Source organism: Drosophila miranda, chromosome 2 (genome assembly GCF_003369915.1).
Source record: "Drosophila miranda strain MSH22 chromosome 2, D.miranda_PacBio2.1, whole genome shotgun sequence".
Lineage (NCBI taxonomy): Eukaryota > Metazoa > Arthropoda > Insecta > Diptera > Drosophilidae > Drosophila > Drosophila miranda.
The window spans coordinates 28,515,961-28,542,329 of record NC_046675.1 but is presented as its reverse complement, the minus strand read 5'-3'; the positions used below and the strand labels follow the sequence as shown (position 1 = coordinate 28,542,329).

The 26,369-nt window shown below is 50.4% G+C and overlaps 3 protein-coding genes across 15 annotated transcripts in view; 1 reads left to right on the top strand and 2 right to left on the bottom strand.

Moving 5' to 3' along the window:
• Positions 1-37: 37 nt before the first annotated feature.
• On the top strand, positions 38-7,076 carry LOC117187252 (protein mini spindles-like). Of its 4 annotated transcripts, none has more exons than XM_033389526.1 (14): positions 38-71; positions 161-480; positions 546-3,076; positions 3,143-3,380; positions 3,455-3,984; positions 4,492-4,569; positions 4,746-5,120; positions 5,186-5,375; positions 5,442-5,695; positions 5,757-6,087; positions 6,156-6,329; positions 6,388-6,535; positions 6,665-6,918; positions 6,985-7,076. In XM_033389526.1, exons 1-14 carry the CDS (start codon positions 53-55, stop codon positions 7,063-7,065), a joined length of 5,523 nt encoding a protein of 1,840 aa, XP_033245417.1. In that variant the 5' UTR covers positions 38-52; the 3' UTR covers positions 7,066-7,076. The 4 variants fall into 4 exon arrangements, with proteins under 4 accessions (XP_033245417.1, XP_033245416.1, XP_033245419.1 ...); XM_033389525.1 differs by having other exon boundaries at positions 6,641-6,918; XM_033389528.1 differs by lacking the exon at positions 4,492-4,569.
• A 35-nt stretch (positions 7,077-7,111) lies between these two features.
• Positions 7,112-15,187, bottom strand: LOC108155512 (NACHT and WD repeat domain-containing protein 2). The gene is made up of 12 exons (XM_017286353.2): positions 14,425-15,187; positions 13,893-14,302; positions 13,685-13,829; positions 13,405-13,630; positions 12,906-13,347; positions 12,637-12,837; positions 10,987-11,835; positions 10,537-10,929; positions 10,163-10,476; positions 9,992-10,095; positions 8,826-9,932; positions 7,112-8,770 (listed from the first exon to the last, which is right to left on the bottom strand). The coding sequence occupies exons 1-12, from the start codon at positions 14,525-14,527 to the stop codon at positions 7,884-7,886; spliced, it is 5,181 nt and encodes a 1,726-aa protein (XP_017141842.2). The 5' UTR covers positions 14,528-15,187; the 3' UTR covers positions 7,112-7,883.
• A 2,819-nt stretch (positions 15,188-18,006) lies between these two features.
• The window catches only part of LOC108155591 (unconventional myosin-XVIIIa), a 32,739-nt gene continuing 24,376 nt past the window's right edge, over positions 18,007-26,369 (bottom strand). For 2 of the 10 annotated variants that reach the window (XM_017286506.2, XM_017286508.2), the window contains 6 exons: positions 22,397-22,762; positions 22,055-22,333; positions 19,831-20,789; positions 19,374-19,757; positions 19,153-19,314; positions 18,007-18,551 (listed from right to left, as the gene is read on the bottom strand). In XM_017286506.2, coding sequence (XP_017141995.1) covers positions 18,338-18,551; positions 19,153-19,314; positions 19,374-19,757; positions 19,831-20,789; positions 22,055-22,333; positions 22,397-22,762 — 2,364 coding nt within the window. In that variant the 3' untranslated portion in view covers positions 18,007-18,337. Of the gene's footprint in view, positions 18,568-18,825; positions 19,315-19,373; positions 19,758-19,830; positions 20,790-20,888; positions 21,300-22,054; positions 22,334-22,396; positions 22,763-23,843; positions 25,267-25,440; positions 25,523-25,565; positions 25,749-26,369 lie in introns of those variants that run through there. The other 8 variants (XM_033389802.1, XM_033389803.1, XM_033389800.1 and 5 more) reach the window with 8 other exon arrangements.

Below are 26,369 nucleotides of genomic sequence, written 5' to 3'. Positions count from 1 at the left end.
TTCGTTTTTTATGTCTAACACTTTTGAATTCTTTGTTTTCATTTAAACAAAAATGACACCCAAAAACGTTGGTATGTGTATAATTACTGCGCTGCATATTCTGCAGGGGAATAAAGTAGGCAATCCCCCTTCTAATCCCCTATCGATATCCCCCTTACAGAAGAGGATGGAGATGCTGGGACTGAAGAAATTGACCCCATGGATCTGCTTGATCCTGTGGACATACTATCCAAGATGCCCAAGGACTTTTACGAGAAACTCGAGGAGAAGAAGTGGACTCTCAGGAAGGAGGCTCTAGAGGCTTTGGAGAAACTGCTCACAGATCATCCGAAGCTGGAGAGCGGCGAGTATGGGACTCTGGTGAACGCCCTGAGGAAAGTGATTACCAAGGATTCCAATGTGGTACTGGTGGCCCTGGCTGGCAAGTGCGTGGCCATGTTGGCCAAAGGATTGGGCAAACGCTTCTCCAACTATGCATCGGTGAGTGTTGCGAGTTTCGAGGGTTATCAACCATTCTATTCGGGGGAAACCCTCTTCATTCGCAGGGCTGTGTGCCGTCGCTGCTGGAAAAGTTCAAAGAGAAAAAACCCAATGTGGTGGCTGCTCTGCGTGAGGCCATGAATGCCATTTACATGTCCACATCGCTGGAGGCCCAGCAGGAGGCCATTGTGGAGTCCCTGGCCAACAAGAATCCGACCGTCAAGTCTGAGACGGCTCTCTTCCTGGCCCGCGCCCTGTGCCGCACCCAGCCCACGGCCCTGAACAAGAAGCTGCTCAAGCTGATAGCCACCAATCTTGTAAAGACCCTTAATGAACTGGATCCCACGGTGCGCGACCGCAGCGCCGAGGCCCTGGGCACCCTCATGAAGCTGGTGGGCGAAAAGACGCTGGAGCCACTGCTGGCCGATGTGGATCCCCTCAAGATGAGCAAAATCAAGGAGTGCTACGAAAAGGCAGAGATCAAGGTGAAGATTGTCGGCCCCAAAAAAGAGACGCGTCCAGCCTCTGCCCCGCAAACGAAGGCTGGGGGAGCAGCCAGACCCACGGCAGGCAGTGCGGCACCAAAGGCAGTGGCACGACCCGCCACTTCGGGGGCACGCAAGTTAGTCAAGAAGAATCCTGCAGCCGCAGCTCCGGCTGCTGCCGCTGCCTCCAAGGCAGCAAATGCCAAGGCGCTGGCCACCGAGCGTGATATGCCCGCGGAGGAGGTGCAGGACAAGGCGGAGGAGATGCTGCCAGCCGAAATACTCAGTGGATTGGTGGACTCCAACTGGAAGACGCGCCTGGCTGCCGTGGAGCAGCTGCAGGGCGAGATCCCCAGCTACGATGCCAAGCAGCCGGGCATCTCCCAGATGCTGGTGCGCACCGTCAGCGGTCGGAAGCCCGGCCTGAAGGAGATGAACTTCCAAGTGCTCAAACTGAAGCTGGACATTATACGCAGCGTCGCGGAGACCTATCCCCTGACCACCATCACCGTGGATCATGTGATCAACGAGATCACGGAGAAGCTGGCCGATGCCAAGAACGGACCAGTCGCCGGCGATGTCCTGTCCGCCTTTGCGGAGGCCACCAAGCTGGAGTACGTTGTGGGCAAGGTCCTGGGCTTCGCCTTCGAGCAAAAGTCCCCGAAAGTGCAGTCGGAGGCATTCAATTGGGTGGCCAAGGCCATTACGGAGTTCGGCTTCCAGATGCAGCCGAAGCTGCTGATCGAGGAGGTGCGCAAGGGCGTGCAGAGCACCAATCCCACGGTGCGTGGTGCCGCCATCCTCCTGGTGGGCACCATGTCCATGTACACTGGCCAGTCCCTCATGATGTTCTTCGACGGCGAGAAGCCCGCCTTAAAGGTACAAATTCAGACGGAGTTCGACAAGAATGTGGGCGAGAAGCCGCCGCGTCCAGTGCGTGGAGCACAGCGTGGGAGCGGTGGCGGTGCCGGCACTCCAGATGGCGGCGACGACGACGACGACGCTGGCGGTCAGGATGAGGATATGGCCTGCAACATGGCGGATCTGCTGCCACGCGTCGACATTGCACCGCAGATCACGGAGGCGCTGCTCAAGGAAATGTCCGACAAAGACTGGAAGATTCGTAACGAGGGACTGACGAAGCTGCAGACCATCATCTCGGAGGCGCGGCTCATCAAGCCATCTATCGGAGACCTGGGCCCCGCCTTGGCCCACCGTCTCGTGGACTCGAATGCGAAGATTGCCCAGACGACGCTCTCCATCTGCGAGCAGCTGGCCACCGCCATGGGCTCGGGGTGCCGCAACCACGTGCGCACCCTCTTCCCGGGCTTCCTGCATGCCCTGGGCCATGGAAAGGATTTCGTGCGGGCCGCCGCCCTCAGCTGCATCAATACGTTCGGCGAGAAGGGCGGCTACAAGGAGTTCTTCGAGAGCGAAATGATTGCCGATGCCCTCAAGGGCCCTTCAACAGCTCTCAAGGTGGAGCTGTGGGCGTGGTTGGCGGATAAACTGCCGGGAATACCGCCCAAAACGATTTCCAAGGAGGATCTGAACTCCATGGTACCGCAGCTGTATGCCCACATCTGCGATCGAACGGCGGATGTGCGAAAGAACGCCAACGAGGCGGTCCTTGGGGTAATGATTCACCTGGGATTCGAGGCCATGAACCGGGCCCTCGACAAACAGAAGCCCGCCTCGAAGGCGGCCATACTGGCGTCCCTCGAAAAGGCGCGTCCCAATCTGCCCGTCAAGCCGCTGCCCAAAGGCAAACAGCAGGCGCCAATACTCGAGAATTCCGTCAAGAAGACAGTCCGTGGAAGAGGCACCATTGGAGGGGCTGCAGCCCAGAAGGCGCGCAATGCCAGGGCCACTGTCGCAGGCGAGAAGGCGGCGGTCACATCGCGAAAGAAGGATGAAGATGTAGACACGTCGCCCCTGCTGGCTGTCAATACGGCCAAGAACCAGCGACTCCTCGACGAGCAGAAGATGCGTGTCCTCAAGTGGACCTTCACCACGCCCCGCGAGGAGTTCAGCGAACTGTTGCGCGAACAGATGACGGCAGCGAGCGTAAACAAGGCTCTAATGGCCAATATGTTCCACGATGACTTTCGGTAGGAGATTCTTCTGGTCTCCCATTTGGGGATTTGTCTCTAATTTGTACCCTTTCCGATCCCCAGCTATCACTTGAAAGTCATCGAACAGTTGAGCGATGATTTGCCCAGCAATGGCAAGGCCTTGATCTGCAATCTGGATTTGATACTCAAGTGGCTGACGCTGCGCTTCTACGATACGAACCCTTCTGTCCTGCTCAAGGGTCTCGACTATCTGATGCAGGTCTTCCAGATGCTCGTCGAAGTGGAATATATCCTCGGGGAGAACGAGGTCGCAAGCTTTGTGCCTCATTTGCTGCTCAAGGTAAGCCATTGCTTGATTCCTCTAGAATATCCCTACAATATCCCTTCTCTCTCTCTCGCTCTCTGTGTGTGTAGATTGGTGATCCCAAGGACACTGTACGGAATGGCGTGCGTCGCGTCCTGCGTCACGTACTGTTGGTCTATCCCTATTCCAAGATCTTCCCTTACGTTATGGATGGCCTCAAGTCAAAGAATGCCCGCCAGCGCACCGAGTGCCTAGACGAACTCACCTTCCTGGTCGAATCGTACGGGGTGGGAATCTGTTCGAATGCCTCCATCAAGGACATCTCTCGCCAGATCTCCGACCGCGACAACTCTGTGCGCAATGCGGCCCTCAACTGCATGTTGCAGGTGTTTTTCCTCACAGGCGAGAAGCTCTACAAGCAGCTTAACCATCTTAACGAAAGGGATCTCTCAATGCTGGATGAGCGCATCAAGCGGGCCAAAAAGACATACAAACCGCCATCGACTGCACCCGCAGAAATGCCAAGCGGTGGGGGCAAAGTGGCAGCCCCGCCTCGCCTCCAGCAGCAGGAGAGCATCGAGATCGAGGACGCTGTGGTGGGCAATGGCTACGGGGATGAGTTGCCGCCGCCAAGTGACGGGTAAGACCCAAAACTAGGAATCATTGTTATATTCGGATAGAGTTTTCTTGAATGTCGTCTCGCACGCTCTCTGTGGATGGGAAACTACTGGCAAAAGGAGGAGGGGTCTCCAGAGCTAATTGACTGAAGTATATTTATGTACATTAAAGCAAAAAAAATCAGAGAATTTTGTATCTTTGCTGGAGCCCCATGTTGAGCCATGTGCCGTCCAACCAGTAGTTTCCATCAGTGTTTGAAAACTTACATTAATTTTCGTTGTTCTCAAAATATTAGAAGTCCCTGCAGTAGTCAGAGAAACTTTAGTTAGAATTCTGTACTCGCTGTAGCGAGACAAGGTTGAAGCAGCGAGAAGAACTTTAAAACATTTCCTGCTCCGACTGTTACTTTTCAAACACTGGTTTCTCCATCCTCTGGGGCGGCATCCTCGCAGTAGTTTGGATCCTTATTTGATTTTTCGTTGATTATTTCTTCGTTAACCATTCATTCATTCATTTTCCATTGGATCAGCAAGCAGCGAGAGAGCAACCAAATGGAGGGAAATAGCATGAATGTGGCGGCCTATTTAAATCCTCTGACTCGACAGGCGTAAAGTGGCTTTTCTTTTATACTTTCTTTTAAATGTCTAGTGATTTGTTTTGCTTTGCTCTGTTTGTCATTGTTTGAGTTTTGTTTGCTTTTGTTTTATCGTCGCTTCTGTGTGTTTTGTGTGTGGGTGTGTCCTGCCAGAGCTCGGCTTACATTTGGTTTCGAATCCTTTGCAGCACCTTCGACCAGGCACCGTCCTCACAGCAGTCCCAACAACAAAGGCCCAGTGGACCCTTTGGCTTGGACCCGCAGGTGATAGCTGAGATCGAGAAGGATTGGGTGCGCGTGGATGATATGAAATTCAAGGAGCTGCCGTCCGTGGACATATCGCTGCTGTACGAGCCCATCAAGGTAATACCCACTAACGGAGGCGTCTATTATCCACAGGATAAGTTCGACCGCCTCATCTCACGCCAGCAGTACATGCCCCAGACCATCACAACGTCCCCCTCAGCCAATGCCAGCATGGCCAGCGGCATCTCGCCCTATCGCAGATCCTTCCGCAACCAGCAACAGCAGCACCAGAACCACATGGAGAACCATATTCCCAAGTAAATAGAAGCATAGATCTAAGTTTTAGGAACCTTTTTTATTGGTTTGTTCCTTTGTTTCGCAGCCTGGCTGATGTCCTGCCCAAGCATGATCCACAGCTGGTGAAGGTGATCAAGGCTGTCAGCAGCATGGACACCATGAAGGCTCGGGCGGCCATTAACGAGCTGGCGGCCATCATTGAGTCGCCCGAGAAGCAGGCCGTCCTGCGCGACTATGAGGACATATTCATACATAACGTGCTGGAACAGCTGAAGGTGAGCATTGCCAGGAGCTCCCTATTGCCGGTCCTTTATTTATATTTGCGTTATTTTTGTGTGCAGCATCTTTCACAGCAGCCAACGGCGCAGTCTTTGGTGATGTACCAGCCGCTGTTGTCCATTTTGTATACGTTTTTCCATGCCAACATTCTGGGCAAAACACTGGGCGTGACCTACATCAAGCATCTCATGTCTGCGCTGCTCCATTTGATGGCCGATCCCAAGTTGGCCAACGGCGAGGACGGCCAGTACAACAAGGTGATCAATGGCATCTGTTTGAAAGTGCTGGAAAAGGTTAATTTCACGAATTTAAATTGGTAAGACTACCCTTCCCTTGCTTATATGTACCCCGATTAATGGCGCTGCTGTGCTCTTTAGTGCCCTCATCCGTTTGCTGCGTGAAACCTGCCCGGTGGCTGGACTCCCCAAATTCACGGATCTGCTGATGAAATGCATTTGGCGGAACGTCAAGATGCTGCCAGAGCGCAGCAATGAGCTAAACTACGATGACGTGATATTGGAGGCGCACGAATTCATGCTGGCACTGCCCAGCACCTGGTGGCAGAACCGGCCATCGGACACGCCGCTGCGCACAGTCAAGACGATTGTCCACAACATGGCCAAGGTGAAGGGCAATGCCATACTGCAGCATCTCAATCAGATACCCACACACTCGGAGTTGCACACGTATTTGATACGCATCCTGAAGGTGAGAAAAGGTCCCTCAATCGCTATTCGTTAGATGCGTTTAATGGGGATGAATATTTTTTTCTGTAGAATTTCCAAAAGGATGGCTCTTCGGTAGGGACGGGTGCCTCACCACAAAGAGCCAAGGAGATTGCTTCGAAGCGTATCTCGCATCAGACCCATGACACAGTATCGCAAATCTTTAAGCTTATCTCCGATAGAGACACCAAGCAGCAAGGACTGCAGAAGCTATACGATTTTAAGGTAAATTCTAGGAGATCTTTATTGATGTTTTTCACTCATTGAAACATCCTTTCTTTAGCAACAAAATCCAGATATAGATCTGAGCACCTTCCTGCAGGGCTCCAGCGCCACTTTTCACAAGTACATTGAGGAGGGTCTGGCAGAAATCGAGCGCAGTCAGAATGGAATGCCCGGCTCCGCTGGACAGGCGCCGGACAATCGCTTGGGTAAGCGTGCAGGCCATAAAACACAAACGATTCTCTCCATCCCATACTAACCAAAACATATAACAAAATGTGGCCATGTATCTTGTATTTCGACACTCCCAACAGCTGCTACACGTTCTTATCTCACAGATGCCAATCATCAGAATCTGAATCATAATCAGAATGCTGCCGGCGAGCGTGATGCCGACTTCTGGATGGACCGACTGCAGTATTTGATGGGCGGTGGTGTAGGTGTCGGTGTCAGTGTCAGTGGAAAAATGATGTCCACGCGCCATACCGCAGACGATGGCTCGCGCGTGATGATGGACAATAAGGTGGCCGATGAGAATCTCTGCTTAAACTCGGGCTTGGGCTCCCAGAAGGCTTCGCTCATTCGACGAGAGGTGACATGGGGCAGAGATGTTCAGTATTATGGAGTTATATTCAATCAATATGAAAATCCCTTTCAGAAACCCGATGTCTCGCCAAATCGCTTGCAGCATATCCAGGCAAAGCTGGCACAGATCAAGAAGGAGAGCCACGCCCAATAGGAGTATTATGCAACACTCCACACACAGATACACATATATGGAGATCTATAGCTATAGAAAAAACATGAACAGAGAGAGATTGAGAGAAGAAAAAAGATGACGTCGTGATGGCCGTCTTCAATTAAATGAATCATTTATTATTTAACATTAGTTTAAATATGCGCTTATGCACACACCGCACCCGATATACATATATATTCACATACACATGCTACAGATATAGAACAGCAGAAGGGCAGCAGATGTAGATTCAAAGGCAGGTTAACAAGTAACAATTAACAATAATTAATAAACGCGTACTACAACTACTACTTACTATTTCCTACACTAATCCATGGATCCTCCTGCTACATCATAAAGCCACATACTATATATATATATTGTACTTGTACTAGCGCTTTCGATTGGAATTAGATTGATTTGTTGGTGAGCTGCAACGCGAAGCAAAATAGCAACAGCAGCAGCATGTTTAAAGATTTTAAAACCTTGTTTTGTTGCCTCCTTAGGATCGATTCTTGTTATCGTCTGGTTACGTTTTCTGATTCCATAATCCATCTGTTTCCGACCTAAGTTATACTCTTAAATCAGAATTTTTAGCCTGTAGCAGCTACCATTTAACCAAAATTTTAGTTTAAGCTTCATTCAGCTGAATCCCCCAGTCACACACAGTCACCCACCCCCGATCCGCCCATCACCCCCGATCATCACACACTCGTCAGGCAGGCAGCATAGCACGCGCGTGCGTATTTTTGTAACACAAAATCCTCTATCCTATCCATGAATTATATGCGAAAATAAATGTTATATTTATAATTCAACTAATCCATGGCCACTGGCACCACCTCTGTTATTTCGGAGAGCAGCTCCCCCTCCACATCCTCATCCTCGCCCCTGTTGGGCTTTGCATAGCGCGAGGAGATGGTAGCCACGCGTATGGCGGCCTTAAAGCCCACCCGTGCTTTCATTTTGGCCAGCTTTGCCTTCCAGTTCTCGTCGCGGGACGGCAGCTCGTTGAGGTACTCGATCATCTCTTGCTTTTTGGGATCCACAATCGCCAGCACCGACATGCACCCATCCACGGTGCCCAGGACAATGGCTCGCCCGTCCTTGCTACTCTTGATGGCCGTCAGCTCGGCCTGCAGTCGGTAGTTGGCTATCATCTCGGTGTCGCCAGTGCGGAAGACGCGTATGGTCTTCCGCCCGCTGTGATAGTACGCCACATACTCGTCGTTCTCCGTGAAGATGCAAATCACCGAAAAGACGCCCTCGGCCACCTTTGGAATGAATGTCTTCACAGTGGTGCCCTTGCGCAGCTCCAGCATCTCCAAGCCGCCTCGCGTCGGGGCATACAAACCGCACTTGCCATCCCGCGTGATGCTGCCGCCCCACTTGGCTATGGAGCGGATGTGCTTCTTGGTCTTGATGTCCATGACGCTGCCCTTCTCACTGCTGATGACCGCCACCTGATTGGCCTTATGGGGCATTGGCACCAAAGCGAATACCTCCTTAATGGAGCACCCCTTGAGCATGATCTTCGAGACGAAGGCCCCGTTGGTGGCGCTGTACACGCCCAGGCAATCCTTGTTCAACTTGTCCACGGTGACCACAACGATGTACGCATTATCCGCCGTCATCACCGACTTGCGGAAGGGCATACCCGTGATCATACGAATGGGGAATTCAAAGCGGAACAGGATGGTGCCCTCTGCAGAAGAATTGGTTCAATGGTGAGCTCATTAAATATATTTTCTAATCCTTACCTGGCACTGATCTCAATGTTGTTATAGCCGTCAATCGATTGGCCTCATCCGCCGCCGCCAGGATATCCCGCTGATTAATGTTGGGCACCGAAACCGTCAGCACCTTGTAGCCATAGTCCAAGAGGGTGATCTGCTGTATACCAGGCTGATCGTCGCGAAAGACCACCTGTTCGGAGACGCGATTCCAGACCAGAAACTTACCCGTCTCCGAGGATATGATGTAGCGGCCGTCTGGTGTGATCTCTGCATGTGTGACAATGGCGCCCAGGGCACTGTCGGAGAGTTTGGCCAGCAGACGGCCCGAGCGTGTCTCCCAAACGCCGACACAGCTGCGGGTGACTGTCACGGCCATGTCCACCTCGGACAGACTGATGTCATCGATCTGGAGCTCGTGGCGATCGATGACGTGCACCTTCTCGAAGATATTGTTGATGTTCCAGACCTTGACCGACCGATCTATGGAGGAGGTCACGAGGTTGTTCCAGTTACCGATCGTCAGCGGCTCCAGCTGTATGATACGCCCAAAGTGGGCGTCTAGGACCTTCGCCAACTGTCCCGATGGCAGGCACCACACATACAGATTCTTGCGAACTCCGGCGACGGCATAATCCAGCCGGGAGCTTACCATAATGGAGTTTGACTGCATGATGCGGGTGGTGATGTTCCGCACGCCATGCGGGAGCGGCAGGTACAGCGCGCCCTCGGTCAGACGGGACTCTGTCTCGTCCTTTAGTTTGCTGCCAAAGTCCCAGATCACAAAGCCCTTGCCGGCGGTGCCCAGGAGCATTCGATCGTGCTGGTCCAGGCGCAGTTGAAGCAGCATCTCCTTGTCGTCATTCTCGAAGCGCGGCAGGCTCTCCACCAGATTCCAGCTGATGGCACCGCTCTCCTCATCCTCCACAAAGTCAAACACGGAAACCTCAAAGTTATCTTCATTGGCACAGCCATAGGCCCGCGAGCGATGCTTGTTCATGGCCAAGGCACTGTAGAATCTCTCCGAATTGGAGTAGTTCCCTCCGCGACAGGAGTCCAGCCTCAGGCGCATGTCATTGATGGAACCCGACCAGAAGACCACATTGTAGTCCGTGGGACTGAAAAACTCCATGGCTGAGAAAAAGATAGGTAAGTAGTTGAGTGAAGGAATATCTAGGGGTCCATGCACTCACTTAAGATCTCCCAATCCTCGTTCTCGCCAGGCACATCGAAGGTGTCCACCAGATTGCCACGCATATCAAACTGAGCCCAACGCAGCTTGCAAGTGATAAAGAGACTACACCCCACAGGATTAGATTAGAGGACCCATATGCTAAAGGGAATCGGGATGCAGGAAACCTTACCAATGATTGAGCAAATGGAGACCACTGACCGGACCATGGCACTCTTCGAAGGGACTGTTGATCACCACGAATTCGCTGGAGAGCATGTTGAGGAGCACGGTCTGATTGTTGTTCGAGTATGCGGCGGCCCACTTGTTGTCCGGACTGAGGACCAGCTGCTGCATGATGCCCTCAATGCCTGGATTAACGTCACGCGTCAGGTCCGATGTGGACAGATCGAAAGTGATGAAGTGCGTGGAAATGGAGACCATGTAGCGCATATCGCTGGTCAGGCAGAAGGCAAACACTGCAAACTGATGACCCTCCAGGGAGTACTAAGAGGATTCCAAAAGGAATAGAGATCCCAAATGAGAGAAATATCTAAAATAAGGTACCTTCAAGGGCCCTCCTGGAGTGTGCAGGCAATGATTGACCGGAATAAGAGCACAATCCTTGGGTCCACTGCGATCGCAGGCCCGCAGCAGCATCTTGATGTTGGGATTGCCCCCAATCTCGGGCAGCAAGCGTCCAATCAGCTGCGGAGCCAGCATATTGGGATAGATGGCCAGGATGGCACCGCCCAAACGCAGAGCATCGGCTACGAGCATCAGCTCGCGCCTGGCCTCCTTGTCCTCCGTGTTGGTGGAGGCATCCTCGAAGTCCGCGAGCACCGCCTGCAATGGACAGCTTGAGAGCTTAGCGTGAAGCCAGTCGTAATTGAAGAGGACGTGCTCGAACAGATCCTTGAACCGTCGCGAGCGCACAAAGTGGAAGGGCAGCTCCCCAAACTGTTGGAGATTCAAATGATAAGAAAAACCACTAGATAGGTGAAACCATCAAGGTACCTTGCGCAGATTGTACCGCTTGGAGAGACCATCCTTGCTGCTGAATACCAGCGGCTGGATGGGAACCTTACGATCCGCTGAGCCCTCCTTGTCGGCCAGGCCGAAGCGATGCCGCTGGATCTCGGTGAACTTGAACGGCTTGGGCACACCACCACCCCAGATGCCCAGATAGTAATCGGCAATCATCGAGTGGAAGTATATGGCCATGTTCATGTTCTTGAAGTAGCGCTCTTTGGCGGTGTCCCGGAACTGTCGGTGATACCAGTTCATGACATTCACCCCGTCCGCCTCTCGTTCGCTTAGATAATTGGGCAGATCGTTGCGTATACGCGTCCATAGAAGCGGCGGAATGCGACGAACTGGAGGCATATGGTACTGATAGACATCGTCCAGCACCTTGTCGTCCAGCGAGATGAGATCCTCCAGTTCGCTTTCGGAGAGTCCCGACTTTGAGGCCGTGATGTAGGCCAAGGCGTGAAAGACCAGGATACGGCCATGCTGCTTCTCCACGCGCTCAAACAGCAGCATAATGGAGTCCATCACCGTGTTGGCCAGATGCGTCTCCTGGGGCCGTGTGTAACTCCGCCAGCGGCAGATTTCGGCAAACACAAGCTTCACGAAAATGGGCAGCGAACACTTGCTGATGGCATTGGCCACCAGACGCCACTGATAGTTGTTGAGATCCCGGCACGCCGTCTTCGCCCACATCTTGATCACGTTCATGGCCAGGTCTTCGCCCAAGGCCGTCACCTCGATGAAGTTCTCCTCCACGTCGATCATCTTGCAAAGGACATGGTACTCGTGCGACACTGTCGGATTCGCCGGCTCATTGGCGCACGAAATGATGATCTGTAAACAGTCGAATGAGTGTATCTCTTAGATATGATCGTGTGGCATGGGAGTGGCCGAATGACAAAGTGGCTGATACCAAGAGAGGATTGCCTCATGCAGAACGGCCATCCTCTAGGCGTCGTTGTAGGTGAGGTGTGCCTTTGGATATCATTGGTTGTTTTTGGCGAGTGATTTTGCTTAGCACGCACAAGTCAAGCAATAGGAAAAACTTACACGACTTCCCAATAGAGATTTGGGGGGAGGGCATGCATTATATGTACATATGGAAACTATAAACATAAAGATTCAGGTATGTTTCATGCAGTGCTAGTAGAGGATATTCTTGGTATATACAGATCGTAGGATGAATGAGGGTGGAACTTGTGATTGAATCAATGTCTCGTAAAGAATTCGTCACCTTGGGACTGGTTTTTCAGAATATTTGTGCTAGAAATCGTTGGACTATAGAAGCAAGGACAATATAACATTTCTTTGGTACACGCTCCAGGCTCTTTTTTGTTGTGAGCACTTTTGATAGAAGGGTCTTTGGCATTTCTTTGAGGATATATTTGTTGAGTGCAGACATACGAGTATTCTTAAGATAAAGTGAGAGAGGAATCATGCAGAATTTTGTACAGTGTCAGAGATAGTATAATCTTTAGATTGTATACCGAATATCAAATATCAATATCATGCATAAGGAAATTAGTTAAATATTTATAAAAGTTATATGTATGTATGTACAGTACTGTTAATACATATGTACATGCAGAGGACTGTGGCTAGGAGTACCCTCGCCAGAATGGAGAGATCTCTCACCTTACAGTGCTTTGGCAGACGCGTGGGTATCCAGGATACCTTGTTCGAGTCTTGGGTGCCCGTCAGCTGGTCGACCGAGTCGAGGTAGAGGGTGAGCGGCTGGTTGGGGCTAGCATAAGTTAGTAATTGCTTAAAGTGTGCTGTTAAGGGTACAAGATCATCGGGTATGTTCTCGAAGGGTAGCATATAGTTGTACGAGATCTGCTTGGTTGGTTTTGAGAGCGGATTATGGGGTTAAAGGATTTATTTAACTATTGGATGGATATCACCTGCTGGCAGATGGAAATCAGGGTGGCCGTCAAGGCACTGGAGTCCGGCGTTGTGCCCAGGAATCGGATGACATTGATCGGCCTGACATGGGCGAACCATTCGGTGGCCACCAGGGCAGCGCTCTTCGAGAGTAGCGAGGTCTTGCCGCAGCCTCCGTCGCCGAAAAGGACAAGTGGCTTATCTGAATCCCCCAGCATATAGCGCTTGATACGCTCGCAACTCTCCTCCCGGCCGTAGAATATCTTCACCGAGTTGTTGCAAGCGTGCAAATGCTGAAGGATCTCAGTTACTATCTGCCCCTGTGCACTGGAGTCTTCTTTGCGCATCGCCCTATCCACCAGCTTCACCACGTTCTTATAGAAGTGCGATATGAAATGATTCAGGTACTCCTCGTGCGTCTCAATGTCCAGGCCCTCGCGTCCAATCCACTCCACAGTGTATCTAGAAAGAACCAGTTGGGACTACACTCCATCTAAGGATTGGCACTTGCTCTCTTACTTCTGGGCGTTGCTTGACTCGATCTTCGCGGGAAGCCGAGTGTCCCTGAGGTCTCCCAGCAGCTTGGCCGACTCCGTGTCCAGACTCCGGTTGATGATGTCCACGAAAAGCGAGGCCTTCTTCAGGTTCTGCAGATTGATGTTGTTGATGTACCGCACATAGGCCAGGCAATGGTTCTTCGTGTTCTTCACATTCAGCACGCCATTGATCACCTCCCGCTCCGTCACTAAACGGGGATTGATCTTCAGCCACCGCTACAGCCACCAGATACTACGCTTACCCGACATGAAGTAGTTGTGGACATCTTCCTTGGACATCTTGTTGCTGGCCCCCAAAGAGGCGGCTGCCTTGCGCAGCAGCTTCTGCATTTTGTTCAGGGTGTCCCACCACACGGCCTGATCCTCCGCCTGGAGCTTGGGCACGCGCTGAGGTTTGCGTTCGTACTTTGGTAAGTCGTTCCTAAACCGAAAGAATGTATTGCTGCTCACCTTATTGTTGAAATTGATGAGTATCGATGAAATTGGCTGCAGCACGGAGATTGGGGGCACCGCATTGCTGTCCTTCTTGTACCACAGATCAAGCAGAGCCCGGTCCACGCCCATCGAGGTCAGCTCTTCGCTGATCAGCGCCAGCTCCGAAGACACTATGTACGTGGGTATGGGTCGGTAGCCGTACTTCTGGCCCAGAAACACAATGAAGTTCGGGCCCATCGACAGCCGCTGACAGTTCTTGATCTCGCGCATGCACAGCTCTGTAGTCATGTGATCGTCGGTGGCCTCGTCGCGCACACCCCATCGCATGTCCACCACTTGAAACTCCAGGCCGTGCTTCTCGCGACAATAGTCCTTGATCCTGGGATAGCACTTGGCCATCAGCGTGTTCCTTTCCATGGTGGTGTCTGATGGTGAAAATCATCCGCAAATTACGTAACTATTCTGTACACTTTCCCACATGGGTCGCACCCCCCCCCCCCCCCCCCCCCCCCCTCCCAGAACATTAGTGATTGATTTGTTGACCCACCCGTGAACGTGGAGCTCGTGAAGATGCGCACAATCTTGGAGCTAACCGGTGGTAGGGCCTCCAGGGAGCCCAGAAAGATCGAGTCAATGGTGCGGTCATCCATGGCCACCTAATGCTGGTGTGTCTTGCTGGTTTGGTTTGATTGCTGCTCGAGCAGCTTCTTTTCTAGGACGTTCCGCAGCCGTTGAAATCCAATATGTGTCTGCGCCAAAAACGGAGACCCAGAAAGTGGCGTAAAGTTCGCTGCTGTTTGGTCGATAATCGCCGGATACGTGCGGCACATTTGACAGTCGCCTAGTTGACGGTTGTTTTTGAGTTCAGCAGAAGCTCCACTGACGTGGCATATCAGAACACCTTCATGGGGAAGGGAAGAGGACTCCCCAGGAGGAAGCACTCTCCGGGCAGCTCAAGTACCGCACCTGTTGCTCAACCTGATTGAAAAGCCATAGCCATAGCGTTGCTTTATGGGATGTCAGCTGCCTGATTGATGTCTGAGACCCGCTTTGACATACAAACAGGTGTTTTCAAGTGCTCAGGACCTGCCTCGGCCCCGTGGCAGACATTTCACTTGCGTGCTTGCCTCACATTCGTGTCCAATCCCCAATCTCCGTTGCAGGCGTAGGCGTTGGATTGCGGTAGTTTTCAAAGTCGTCGACTTTGGATGGCAAACGGTGCCACTTAATGGGTTCGGATTGGAGTGGGTGGGGCCCCTATTTGGGCGTTAGAGCCTTCTTACACAGTTGACCTCGACCTAGGAACGTGCGTGTTTACTCGAAAAAATTAAGAAAGACAGAAATAAATGGGCTTGCTCTACTTTAAAGTAGAGAAGAAAGGCAGTGCTTGTTTTCGATGTGGAAATGGAACATATCCTCCATATCCTGGCAGAGGATAACCTCGCGTTCACCCCCAGCAGCTTCTCCAGTTTGGGGCGAGCGTGTTTACACAACAAAATTAAGAAAGACAGGCACAATTGGGTATGCTATACATTGAAGTAATTGGAGATAAATTAATTAATTCGAGAAACTTGGCAGAATCGGCAGTAAGCCTATGACACGGGCGAAAGTCGGCGAGGATTCACAAGTCCCGGGGGCTTCATCGATGATCGCGCACTCGATCGACACTGTTCTTGCGCTAATTCTCTTCACTTCCTCCTCGTTCTCTTCGATCATCCTTTGATGACGGATCTCTTCGTCCTCGTCCAGCTTCTTGCGGAATCTTCTACGGATCTCGTTCATAGTTGCATTCAGCAGGGAGGTGTTCCAGGCCTCCGCATCCCTCAGACAGTGGCGTTTATCCTCGTATCGCAGATCATACGCTGGGCTTCAGCTTCGAGACGTAAGTGCACCAGTATATGATTATGGATACATTTTGAAATTTATCTTCTTTCACAGATAACTTACGTAACCTACGCTTTGCCAAAAAACCAAGTCGGAAGGGGCTACGCGAACTAGATAGATAGATCTCGTTGTTGTTAGATTTAAGGATATATAAGTATTTAGATTTAGATAGTAAATACAAATGTTTTCCAATTGTGACTTTACTTATACTAAGCTAAATTTTGATGAATAAAAATATTAAGAAATCATTCTTGAAGTGTCCTGTATCAACGAAATTATCCTGATTACAAAAAGGCGTGGCACGCCCAGATTGGTTCACAAATAGCGGAGAAAATTATATATTTTTGATTGGGGAAAATGTCCTTGATGCTTGAAAAGGACTCCATCAAATCAAGGACATTTTTCCGATCACAGGAAGCCATCGCACACCCAGATCGGCCCTCAAAAAGCCGAGAAAACTGAATATGTATGCTTGGGGTTGTTGGAGTCCTTGGCAAAGGATCAAGGAAATTTTTCTGATCACGGCGGGCCATGGCACGACCCGATCGGGCCGTAAATAAGGGAGAAATAGGATATATACGTCTGGAGAAAATATCCTTGATCGTTGGTCCTTGATAAGGACGCCATTTGATCACGGATGTTATTTCGAATACAGGAAGCCATCGCACGTCCCGATCGTTTCTCAAATGAGGGAGAAAACAAGATACATATGCCTGTAGAAAATATCCTTGATCCTTGGCCCTCGATAAGGACTCCATCAAGTCAGGGACATTTTTTCGAACACAGGAAGACATCACACGTCCCGATCGGCCCTCAAATAACAGAGAAAAAAAAAAGGCTTGTAATTGTTTGAGAAAATGTAGTTCATGAAATCGCCGATAGGGGCGCAAAAAAAAAAAAAAAAAAAAAAAAAAAAAAAAAAAAAGCAAAAAACCTCGCGTCAAATGGCTAAAATACCAGGCGAACAGAAATCAGCAGCAAGCAACTGAAGAAAATGCAAAAAAATATTGTTGCATACTTTAGGGGGAACACAAATTTTTTAAAAAAATCATTTACCTTCTGCTGACTTCTGTTCGCCTGGTATTTCATTCACATATTCAGTTTTCTCGGCTTTTTGAGGGCCGATCTGGGCGTGCGATGGCTTCCTGTGATCGGAAAAATTTCCTTGATTTGATGGAGTCCTTTGCAAGGATCAAGGACATTTTCCCCAATAAAAAATATATAATTCTCTCCGCTATTTGTGACCCAATCTGGGCATGCCACGCCTTTTTGCCATCGGGATAATTTCGTTGATACAGGACACAGCAAGGATGATTTCTTAGTAGTTTTATTCATCAAAATTTAGCTTAGTATAAGTAAAGCCCAGCATGTGATTCGGCGGCGTATGAATGGGGGGTTGCTGACATTATTTCCCGGCTCCCAGTCGATCATTAGTCCCTGCTGCAGTGGTTGTGACGCCACATTGTCGACTTAGCGCCATCATGACTATGGCCCGCAGCAGGACAGCCAGTGGCTGCCACAGTCCAGCCAGGAGCACATCCCTTGGACTTCCTGAAGCCTGGAGCTACGGCGGAATCACCCGCGTAGGAGCTACAGCCGGCCAGCGGACTGGAGTGGCGAAGAAAACAGTGTGGGACGCAAGGAATAGGGCCATTGCAGTGGCCGGACCCAAAGCTCGCCCAGGCCAAAGGCCACAGCTCGAGGAATCGTGGCCCCGTGCGCAGGAGCCGGCGGGGAGCTAGCGGTGTCAGCCGGTCAGGCGCCTGGAGTGGACAGCCGTCATCATATAGTATACAGAGACACACAGCTTTTGTTTGAGTTTTATAACAATATATTTATTTGTTTTGTTAGTTCTTAATACGGGGGTTTTCATGAATCTTTTCCGTTGAATATCATATAATTATGCCGATGAAGATGATTTTCTGCAAAAATTTCGTATTCCAATATATAGTTTTTTATGTTTAGTTTTTCTTTCTCTAGTTATGAATGAGAGTGAGTGCGTTGAATAAAGCTAATGAATGAATGAATGCATGGTTATGCAAAGATGATTTCGTATAAGAATAGATGTTTCTCTATGCGATTTAGTTCGATAAAAGATTCAAGTTAATTATGGATTTTGCATACACTTGCCTATGATTTTGAAACGCGTTTAACTAATTTCATTTAAGTTAAGTTGGCTATAGGATAGGTGGACTATATTCTATATAGGCTATAGGGTTAGTATCCATTTTTGTTTCATTCTTTCTTTTTTCGTTTTTCCTTGCTTTGAGAGATAAAAACATTGTTAATCACTTGGTTTTCGTTTTAGGGACTGTCGCGCAAATTAAATTAACTACGATTGGGTTGGGATGGTTCGGTTCTCATACGTCTTACTGGTCATACTCGGGTCGGGTATCATATATCATATTATAGGTATTGTATATCATGTAGCTATATTTCGATAATAAATAGTTAAACATATTGAACTAAACAGTAATCAAATAATAATCATAAACAACTAATAAATAATCAAAAAAATTAAAATACAAATTACAAACTACAGCTACGATAGCCACAAACAAGGGCGTAGGGTTCATCTACGGCTTCTGGCCATTCTGTTGAACATCCACCGGTCTTAGAGTCATCGTCGTCGGTGTGGTTGTTGCCTTTGGCCTCCAGATTATTGTAGCTGCTGCCGCTGTTGTTTCTGTTGCTTCTGCTGATTTTGTGTCCGGTTTGGTGGCCGGTATGGCTTTGGCCGCCAGTGCCATTTTATGAATGTGTGGCGACGACGGCGACGTCACTGTTATTCTACAATAAGAAAAAGCTAATGGTTTACACGCACACACACGCGGAGGACGGGCGACGGGTCGGATTAGAGCAGGGCGGCAGGAGCGGAGCGGAGTGTGGAGTTTAGGGCGGGCGGGATTTGTTGCATTAACGCATTATTTACACGCATCGTTTGTTGTTTTTTTGGGATGTTTGGTTTTTACGAGTTTGTTTTTTCAGTTTTAATGGCAGGAGTCGTTGCAGGAGCGGGAGCAGGAGCGTTGGCAGCGGCGTTTTGGTTGTCGGTTGTTGGTTGTTTTTTTTTTTTTGGGTCATTTGTGGAGGTGGATGTTGGCGGAGCGGAGCGAATGGTTTGCATGTATGATTTAATTATTTAAATTAGAAAAGCCGGCAATAGCAAACAGACCTTACAGACTATCTAACTAGCGATATGGGCATAGTATTAAGCGATCGGGCGAGCGAGCGACAGACAGATATAGAGAGATATAGAGATGGCATGGCATATAGATGGTTTGTGGTGAGTGTGAGAGAGAGAGCTACGTGGCGGTGGTGGTGATGTGCTTAATGCTTGTGCTGCTGCTGCTGTCTGCTGCTGTTCGAGTTGACTTCGTTGTCAGCGTACCTAGGGCTGTTGTCGTCCTTTTCGCAGACCAAAGTCCTTGTGTGGCTGGGCCCCACAAGGCTACCGCCGTTTAAGGACTGCTGCGAGCTGCGCTTCACATGCACCGGTCGCAGTCGGTCCTCCAGGTCGCTGATGGAGCCCACCGAACTGATGCTCTCATCGCTGCAATTGCACAGAACGAATTAATCATCAGAAAAAAACATATCCCTGCGTTCTCCTACCTCTCGCTTAGCTCTTCCTCGCCCTCTTCCTCCATGGCCTGCTGCAGATCCGCTATCCGTTGCAGGGCCAGGCGCAGATCGTTCTTTAGGGCCGCTCCCTCCGACTCCATTTGCTCCATTTTCTTCTCGAGATCCTTGCGACGCGTCAGCGACTCCTGCTCGCGACTCGAGACCGTGTGATACTCCTCGCGCATGTCGCGCAGACTCTTCTGCGACTTCTTGAGAATTTCTTGGGCTTGCATTTCGCGCATCTTCGACTGGGTGACCTCGTTCTGCAGCTTCTCCAGGGCCTCCTTGTGACGGTTCACCTGCACCTCGAGGCGGGCACGCGTTGCCTGCTCCAGCTCGAGGCGGGACTCCAGCTCCTTGGTGCGCAGTTCCAAGCTACAACAGAACAGAACAGAATGAGATAGTGACATTCCTCGAATATATATATGTTTGGTACTCCTCTACTTACCGCTTGGACATCATGGCCATGGAGGGATCACCCAGGTTCTCTACATTATCCAGCCTGTGCTGGAGCTCTCCAACCTGCTCCTTCAGATTGTTGCGCTCGGCCTCCATTTCGTTGAGCTTGAACTCCGCCTCGGACACATTGATCTGCTCGGAATTCAGCTGCTTCACCGTGGCACTGTACTTCTTCATCAGCTCGCTCAGCTCCTCCTCGTTCTCCTCGATCTGGGCCTGCAGCTCGGCCCGATCGCGATGCGCCACGTTGGCTCGCTCCTCGGCATCGTTGCGCGCCCGATGAGACTCCTCGAACATGGCCTGCACTTCCGTCAGCTCGGCCTCAGCCGTCTGGCGTGCCTTCATGGCCAGGCTGCGGGCGGACTCGGCATCCTCCAGCTGATTGCGCAGCTGTCGAATCAGCGTCTTGCCGGGCGTGTCCGCTTTGAGTCGCTCCAACTGCGTCTGGGCATCCTTCAGCAGGGCCTTGTATTTGCGCAGGTCGCGGCGCAGCTTCTGGTTGAGCGCCTCCTCGGCATCGAGATCCACACGGTCGCGGTCCTCCATTGAGGAGAGACGCCGCTCCAGCTCGTGCTTCTCGCGCAACAGCAGCGTGCGCTCCTCGTGCTCCGTTTCCAGCTGGCACTCCAGCGACTTTATCTTCTTGTAGCCATTGCCGCGCACCTCCTCCAGCTCCTCGTCGCGCTGCTGTGATTCTCTGCGTGCCTCTTTGCGCATCGTCTCCAGCGTCATCTCCAGACGGAGTTTGGCCTGCTCCAGCAGCTGTATTTGGCCGGCCATCTCGTCCAGTTCCTCTTCCTGCTCTTTGGCCCGTCGCTCAGTCTCGTTCTTGGATCGTCGCAGTTGGGCAAACTCCTCCTCGGTGCTACCACCGAATGTCATCTCCTCCAGTTCGCGCTGCAGCGAGGCAAGCTTCTCCTCCTTGAGGTCCAGATCCAAGCGTGTGTCCTGCAAAAACACAGAGATATGTATTTCTCAGATGATTGAGAGATCTGTGACTGGGCTTTTTAGTGCTGCTGTTCTCATTCCGAATCAAGACGGACGTACTTGAATCATTCGCGTAGAATAGCGGAAACTCATGGCTGTGTAATTGGTTTTCGGGGTTGGGCTGGGGTTTCTTTTCTGCTGGGAATTCTTTTCTTTCTTTCTGTGTTCTCTTCGGCCCGTATTCCGTATCTAAATCGCAGCGGACAGTCGGTCGTCGTTCAGTTATCACCCTCCATGGGCTTTTTCCAGTTAATTATAAGTATCGAAAGCGCGTAATGAGGACGCCGTAAATGTTTTAATTTCTTTTCTTTTTTTTCAGGCACACAGACAGATAGAACTGCTGCGGGATTGTCTTGTGTGATATGTATGTACTCCAGTTATCGCGCATTGACGTTCGTCGAGCTACTGTCGTAGCGGAACAGAACAATGAAGAAAGCAGCAAAGCAGAGATCCACAAATGTGTGACCAAGCAGTCGGAGAACCACAGAGAGAGAGAGTCATCCGCCAGAGAGAACCTCAAGTACAGGCCGATAAAAACACGAAAAACACCAAGAACCGAGAGCCGAGAACCAAAGAAACAGCGCGCATGGAAAATCTTGAAATGGGAATGGAGTACCTATGCAACATGCCGCACATGCGTACCCAACCCATGTGTCTGTCTATCTGTCTGTCTGTCTGTCTGTCTGTCTGTCTGTCGTGTGTCGTGGGCAGCAGCAGCAGCAGGTAGAGGTAGTAGGCTCTAGGTAGAGGCCAGAGCTGTGGCTGTGGCTATGGCTATGCATGGGCAAACAAGCCGAACAAGTTTCCCAGTCTCTGAGTCTCAGATATGCAGTATCTGTATCTGTATTTGCTGCACAATGTGCCGCCGACGCCGCCACTTGTTCAAACACTAAGCTACAAAGGAATTTTTTTGTGCCCAGAACTATTCTTGAGCTAATTATAAACGATAATCGTTTTTAAAATGATATTTAATGGGAAATTTAATGTCAAAGACAATAAGAACTGTCGTTATTGGTATCTTTCCTAAATAGATCATAATTGTAGAGAAGCCACATCTGCGAGTCCTTTAGGTCTAAAACAACAAACAATTGGTAGATTGAAGGAAAATATCTTCTGTTGATATCTATAAAAAAGAACCCCCTGTAGCACAGTGTAAACTCCAACACATGTTGCCCCAGACCTACATCAACAAGGAATACCCTCTCCCCTTCAACGCTAGTACGTACCGCCAGTGTTTGCTCTAGGGTAAATTTCTCCGCTTGGAGGACATCCTTTTCGCGGCCATAGCGTTCCTTGGCCTGGCGCTCCTGCCTGGAGGCATCCTGCAGCGATTGGCACTCGGCATCGAATTTGCGCTGCTTCTTCTCGAGCAAATTGTTACGGGCATTCTGCTCCTCGAGCAGCATGCGCAGATCGTTCATCTCGTTGGTCATCTTCTGTGCCTTGCGCTTCCATTGGCCCACAACCTGGCGTTGCTCCTCAACTTCCTCGTAGGCATCCGAAAGCTACAAGCAGAAAGGGATTACAATGATTAGAGAGAGAGTCCCAGGCAAAACGATCAGGCATACCTTCTTCTCCAATTGCTTCTTAAGCCCGACCAGCTGTTCCAGATCGTGCTCGTGCTGCGTCTGCAGACGCCGCTTCGTGAACTCCAGCTCCCGGGCCACGCGCTCGTACTTGAGCTTGTAGACGCCACCGCTTCCCTCCTCGTTGTCGCCTTCCTCATCCTCTGATATGCCATTCATATCGGACTTGGCGCAGATCAGCTCTATCTCCAGCTTCTCTGTGGTCTCCTGCAGGTTCTTCACCTTGCCAGCCTGCTCACCGAGCTCCTTCTCCAGCTTCAAACGCTCGCCGGTCTCTGCCTCCAGGCGTTCGGTAGCAATATGGGCCGTCGATCGCTCCTCGGCCAGATCCACCGTCAGCTCCGACAGCTGCAACGAAAATTGGGGGCGTGGGCCAATGTTAGTGCAAAAACTTGAGAAAATAGTGTTTTATTTAATTCGAAGAAATTATATTTTTGTTTGTTGTTTTTTTTTCGAACATTCTCTCGGATTCCGTTTTCGATTACTGTCTGCCATATGTCAAATATTTATTTACACAGTAAACAATTGTCTGGAGGAGATTCTAGGAACCATAATTTTCGTATATTCCGCAGTGAAACCCAAAGAATGGGATCATGGCTGCACGAGAAATTTAGTAGCTCTTAAAAAGCCTCTTAAAGTTTAATTTATCTACAAATTCTGCCACAATTTTGTTGAACATGATTCCAATATGAAACAAGGCCCAAGGACCACACGGAATGCTTTCTGTAAGACCCCATGATACCAAGTACTTCGTTACCAATCATGGAAACTAAAGAAAATACTCTTTAATGACGAATCATTCACGGATCCCAGAATATCTCTTCATAAGATCCGATGACAGAGTCACTAAACATATCCTCAGAGATCCCCCATAAGTCTGAAAGATCTCTCATTCATAGATCAAAGAATTACTGTCAACACTCTCTCGATTACTCAATGGATGCCCATGACACCAAATTGCAAAACTGACTCAATGAGTGGTATTCCGTATGGTTTTCCACAGATTCAAGGTGCTCCACTCTTCGCAGTTCATTGGCCCATCAGGAAAAGTGTTGAAAACATTCTCCAGTTCTATACAAATTTCCAGAACCAGCCCCAAACAAAACAAAACATTCAGACCCCTATGGATATATGAATATGGAATATTCCCTGCCTCCAACTGAAAGAATTCCTCGGCATGAATCACATAGTTTACGGATCTAAAAATACAATCTATATCTACCATATAGAGGGGAGACAGAGCAGGGAAGAGAGCGAGAGAGGATTACTGCTGTCAATGTCACCGCGCAGCATGGAAGCCCCTACCTGTCTGCCTCCCGTCTTTAAGAATTTCTAATTTATGGACCCATGGAGACATCATCTCTCCACAGCCAGTACGGAGGCGTTTAGAAATTGTGTCAGAGAGAGATCAAGGTTAGGCGGTGGCTACCTCATCATCCTCCTCGTGTATGGTGCGATCATCGTCGTCGTCATTCCCATTCGTCGCGATGCTGGTGCTGGCCACCGAGGACTCGCGCTCCCTGGCCTGGGAGTTGCCCCGTGATGTCGGAGTGTGTGGCAGTTGTTTTGCCAGCTGGAAGGCCTTCGTGAGGATGTTCTGGGAGGATCGAGTGCGTCCCATGGACCCACAACGCTCCATGCTGTTCCGTTCGCGTTGCCGCTCGATCAGCGAGATCGTGTCGTAGTCATCGTAGCCGGAGCAAGTGCTTCCCGGAGTGGTGCAGCGGCTGTCCGCGCCTTCGCCACGGCTGCTCCTGCTCGTGGTGGTTGTCCGGCGCGTCCTCCTGCCCATGGCGGTCCACTCCTCCTGCACGTGATCGGTGCGCTTCAGGAAATTCTTGATCTTCTCGCTCAAGTACGCGGACGAGGTGCGCGGATCCTCGAACGAGGGTGAGGCCCTCATCGTCTGATGCACGGGTTGTCGCTGGCAGCCGAGCACAAACGACAGATTGCCATCAAAGACCACCGGGGAGCTCTCCAGCTGCCGCATCTCGTAGGGATCCATGCCACCCGATCTGTCCCGCGTGTAGCTCTGGGGAAAGACGCGCCTTGGAGGCGTCTGCAGGCGCGAGCAATTGGACACGGAGGAGGAGACAGCGGAGGAGCGCGAGGAGATCGAATAGGCGGGACTTGGCGAACGGTTCACCAGTCGCACACGATCCCGTTCCCGCTCTCTCTCCTGTGAGGCCGCTGTGGAGGATTGGTTGAAAGGCAGTTTCAGCGAGATCTCGTAGTGGCTTTCACTGTCCTCCTGCTTCAGGTTCAGGTCCTTACCCAGCAAGGACGTTGAAAGCGACGAGCCACCGCCACCGCCACTGCTGCTGCTGCCACGCTTGGAGGAGGTGTAATTGTTGTAGGTGTGGGTGGAGCTAGTGGTGTTGCTAGTCGTGTTGTGTCTTGTGTGGCCATTGCTCAGGACGGGACTCTGCTCCCGCTGCTTGGGCAGCAGTCGGAGCTGCTTCCGTGCCTGGCTGGTCGGCGGTTTCGGGGGTCGGGCCAATGGGACAGAGGTTGAGCCACTCAGAGTGGAGTTCAGCGAGGAGTTGCTGCTGTTGTGGGAAATGGTGGCAGTGCCACCGCCACCACTACCGCGTGTTCCATTCATGGCTGCCAGCACTCGTTCGAGGAATCGTTCCTTCTCCCGTCTGTCCGACTCTAGAGGCGACTCATGGCCAGGATGCCGGAGCTGGGTCTCTGGGTATGGTACTTCCTCGTCTGCCGCAGCTGCAATGTCAGCATTGGCCTCATTAGCAGGCGACAGAGGAGGCATTAGGATTAAGGGATTAGGAATAGGGGGTCGTGGGGTGGGTTAGTAGGGGATGCAGAGAGGGTGGGGGAGTGGTCCTTGGCCAATTTTTAATCTAATTTTTTGTAGCTAAATTTCGAAATTCTCGGTGTCGTATGGTGTCGTTTTGGTTCGTTATTTCAGTCGAGAAATGGTTTAGTTTTCTCTTGCAGTTAACAATATATTATATTATGTTTTGTGTGTGCAGGGGATTAAGGGGAGATTGTCAAAAACTTGAGACCGTTGAATGCAATTTTAAATTTATCTTCGGGCCTGAAATTTTTGTGTTAGCACGCGCTGGCAATAGCATCGAATTGCCAAAAAAAAAAAAAAAAACCGACAAGAATTTCCTTTGTTTTTTCTCACTGCGGGTTTTGTTTTTTTATTATGGTATTATGGCTTTTGGCACCCGTTTGTTCACACACGCACGAAACGGACGGATAGATGGATCGTCTGGTATCGTATCAGATCGTATCGAATCTCTCCCGAACGTACACGGCGCCACGGTGGGGCCTCAGGCGTGCGCAACGTTTGCTCGGCGACTAAGTGATGCGTGTGCTCTGGGTCTTGCGTCTTGCCGGGGTTCGTTTGGTTCTGGCCAAAAGCTCTGCCGGGTCTTGTGGCTTTTCGGCAAGCCAGAGAGAGCGAGAGCGAGAGAGAGGGCGAAAGACCACAAGAGATCGGAAGAGAGCAGAGACGCCGCCAAGTCAATTGCAACATTCTGCCACACACATCACATAATCTTTTGGCCAGACAGAGTCGATTTTCGGCCAACTGTTGATGATCCCATAATTTGGCAATCTTTGCTGTGGGTGCAGGGGAATTATGTAAAATAAACCCAACCAGGCAGCAGATCCCGAACCAATACGTATCCCCAGCTGCAGCTCAATTGTAGCGCGACAGAGTATTATTAATGATCTTTTAGAGCATTTAAAAATACATTCTGGCGTATCTATTCTGGTGGCACGATCTGTGCGAAACATTGGTATCCATCTCCACAGAAAGACACACACAGGAGGCACGGTACGGCACGGCACTAACGAATGACTCTCAGAAGAGTTTCAGAGTCAGTTGGTGTTCAATGCCCAAAATGCGATGCTATTTATAGATCCCTTCAGAACAAGAAAAGAAAAGCCAACGCCAAAGGGATGGAAATCTACCAGCGGAACG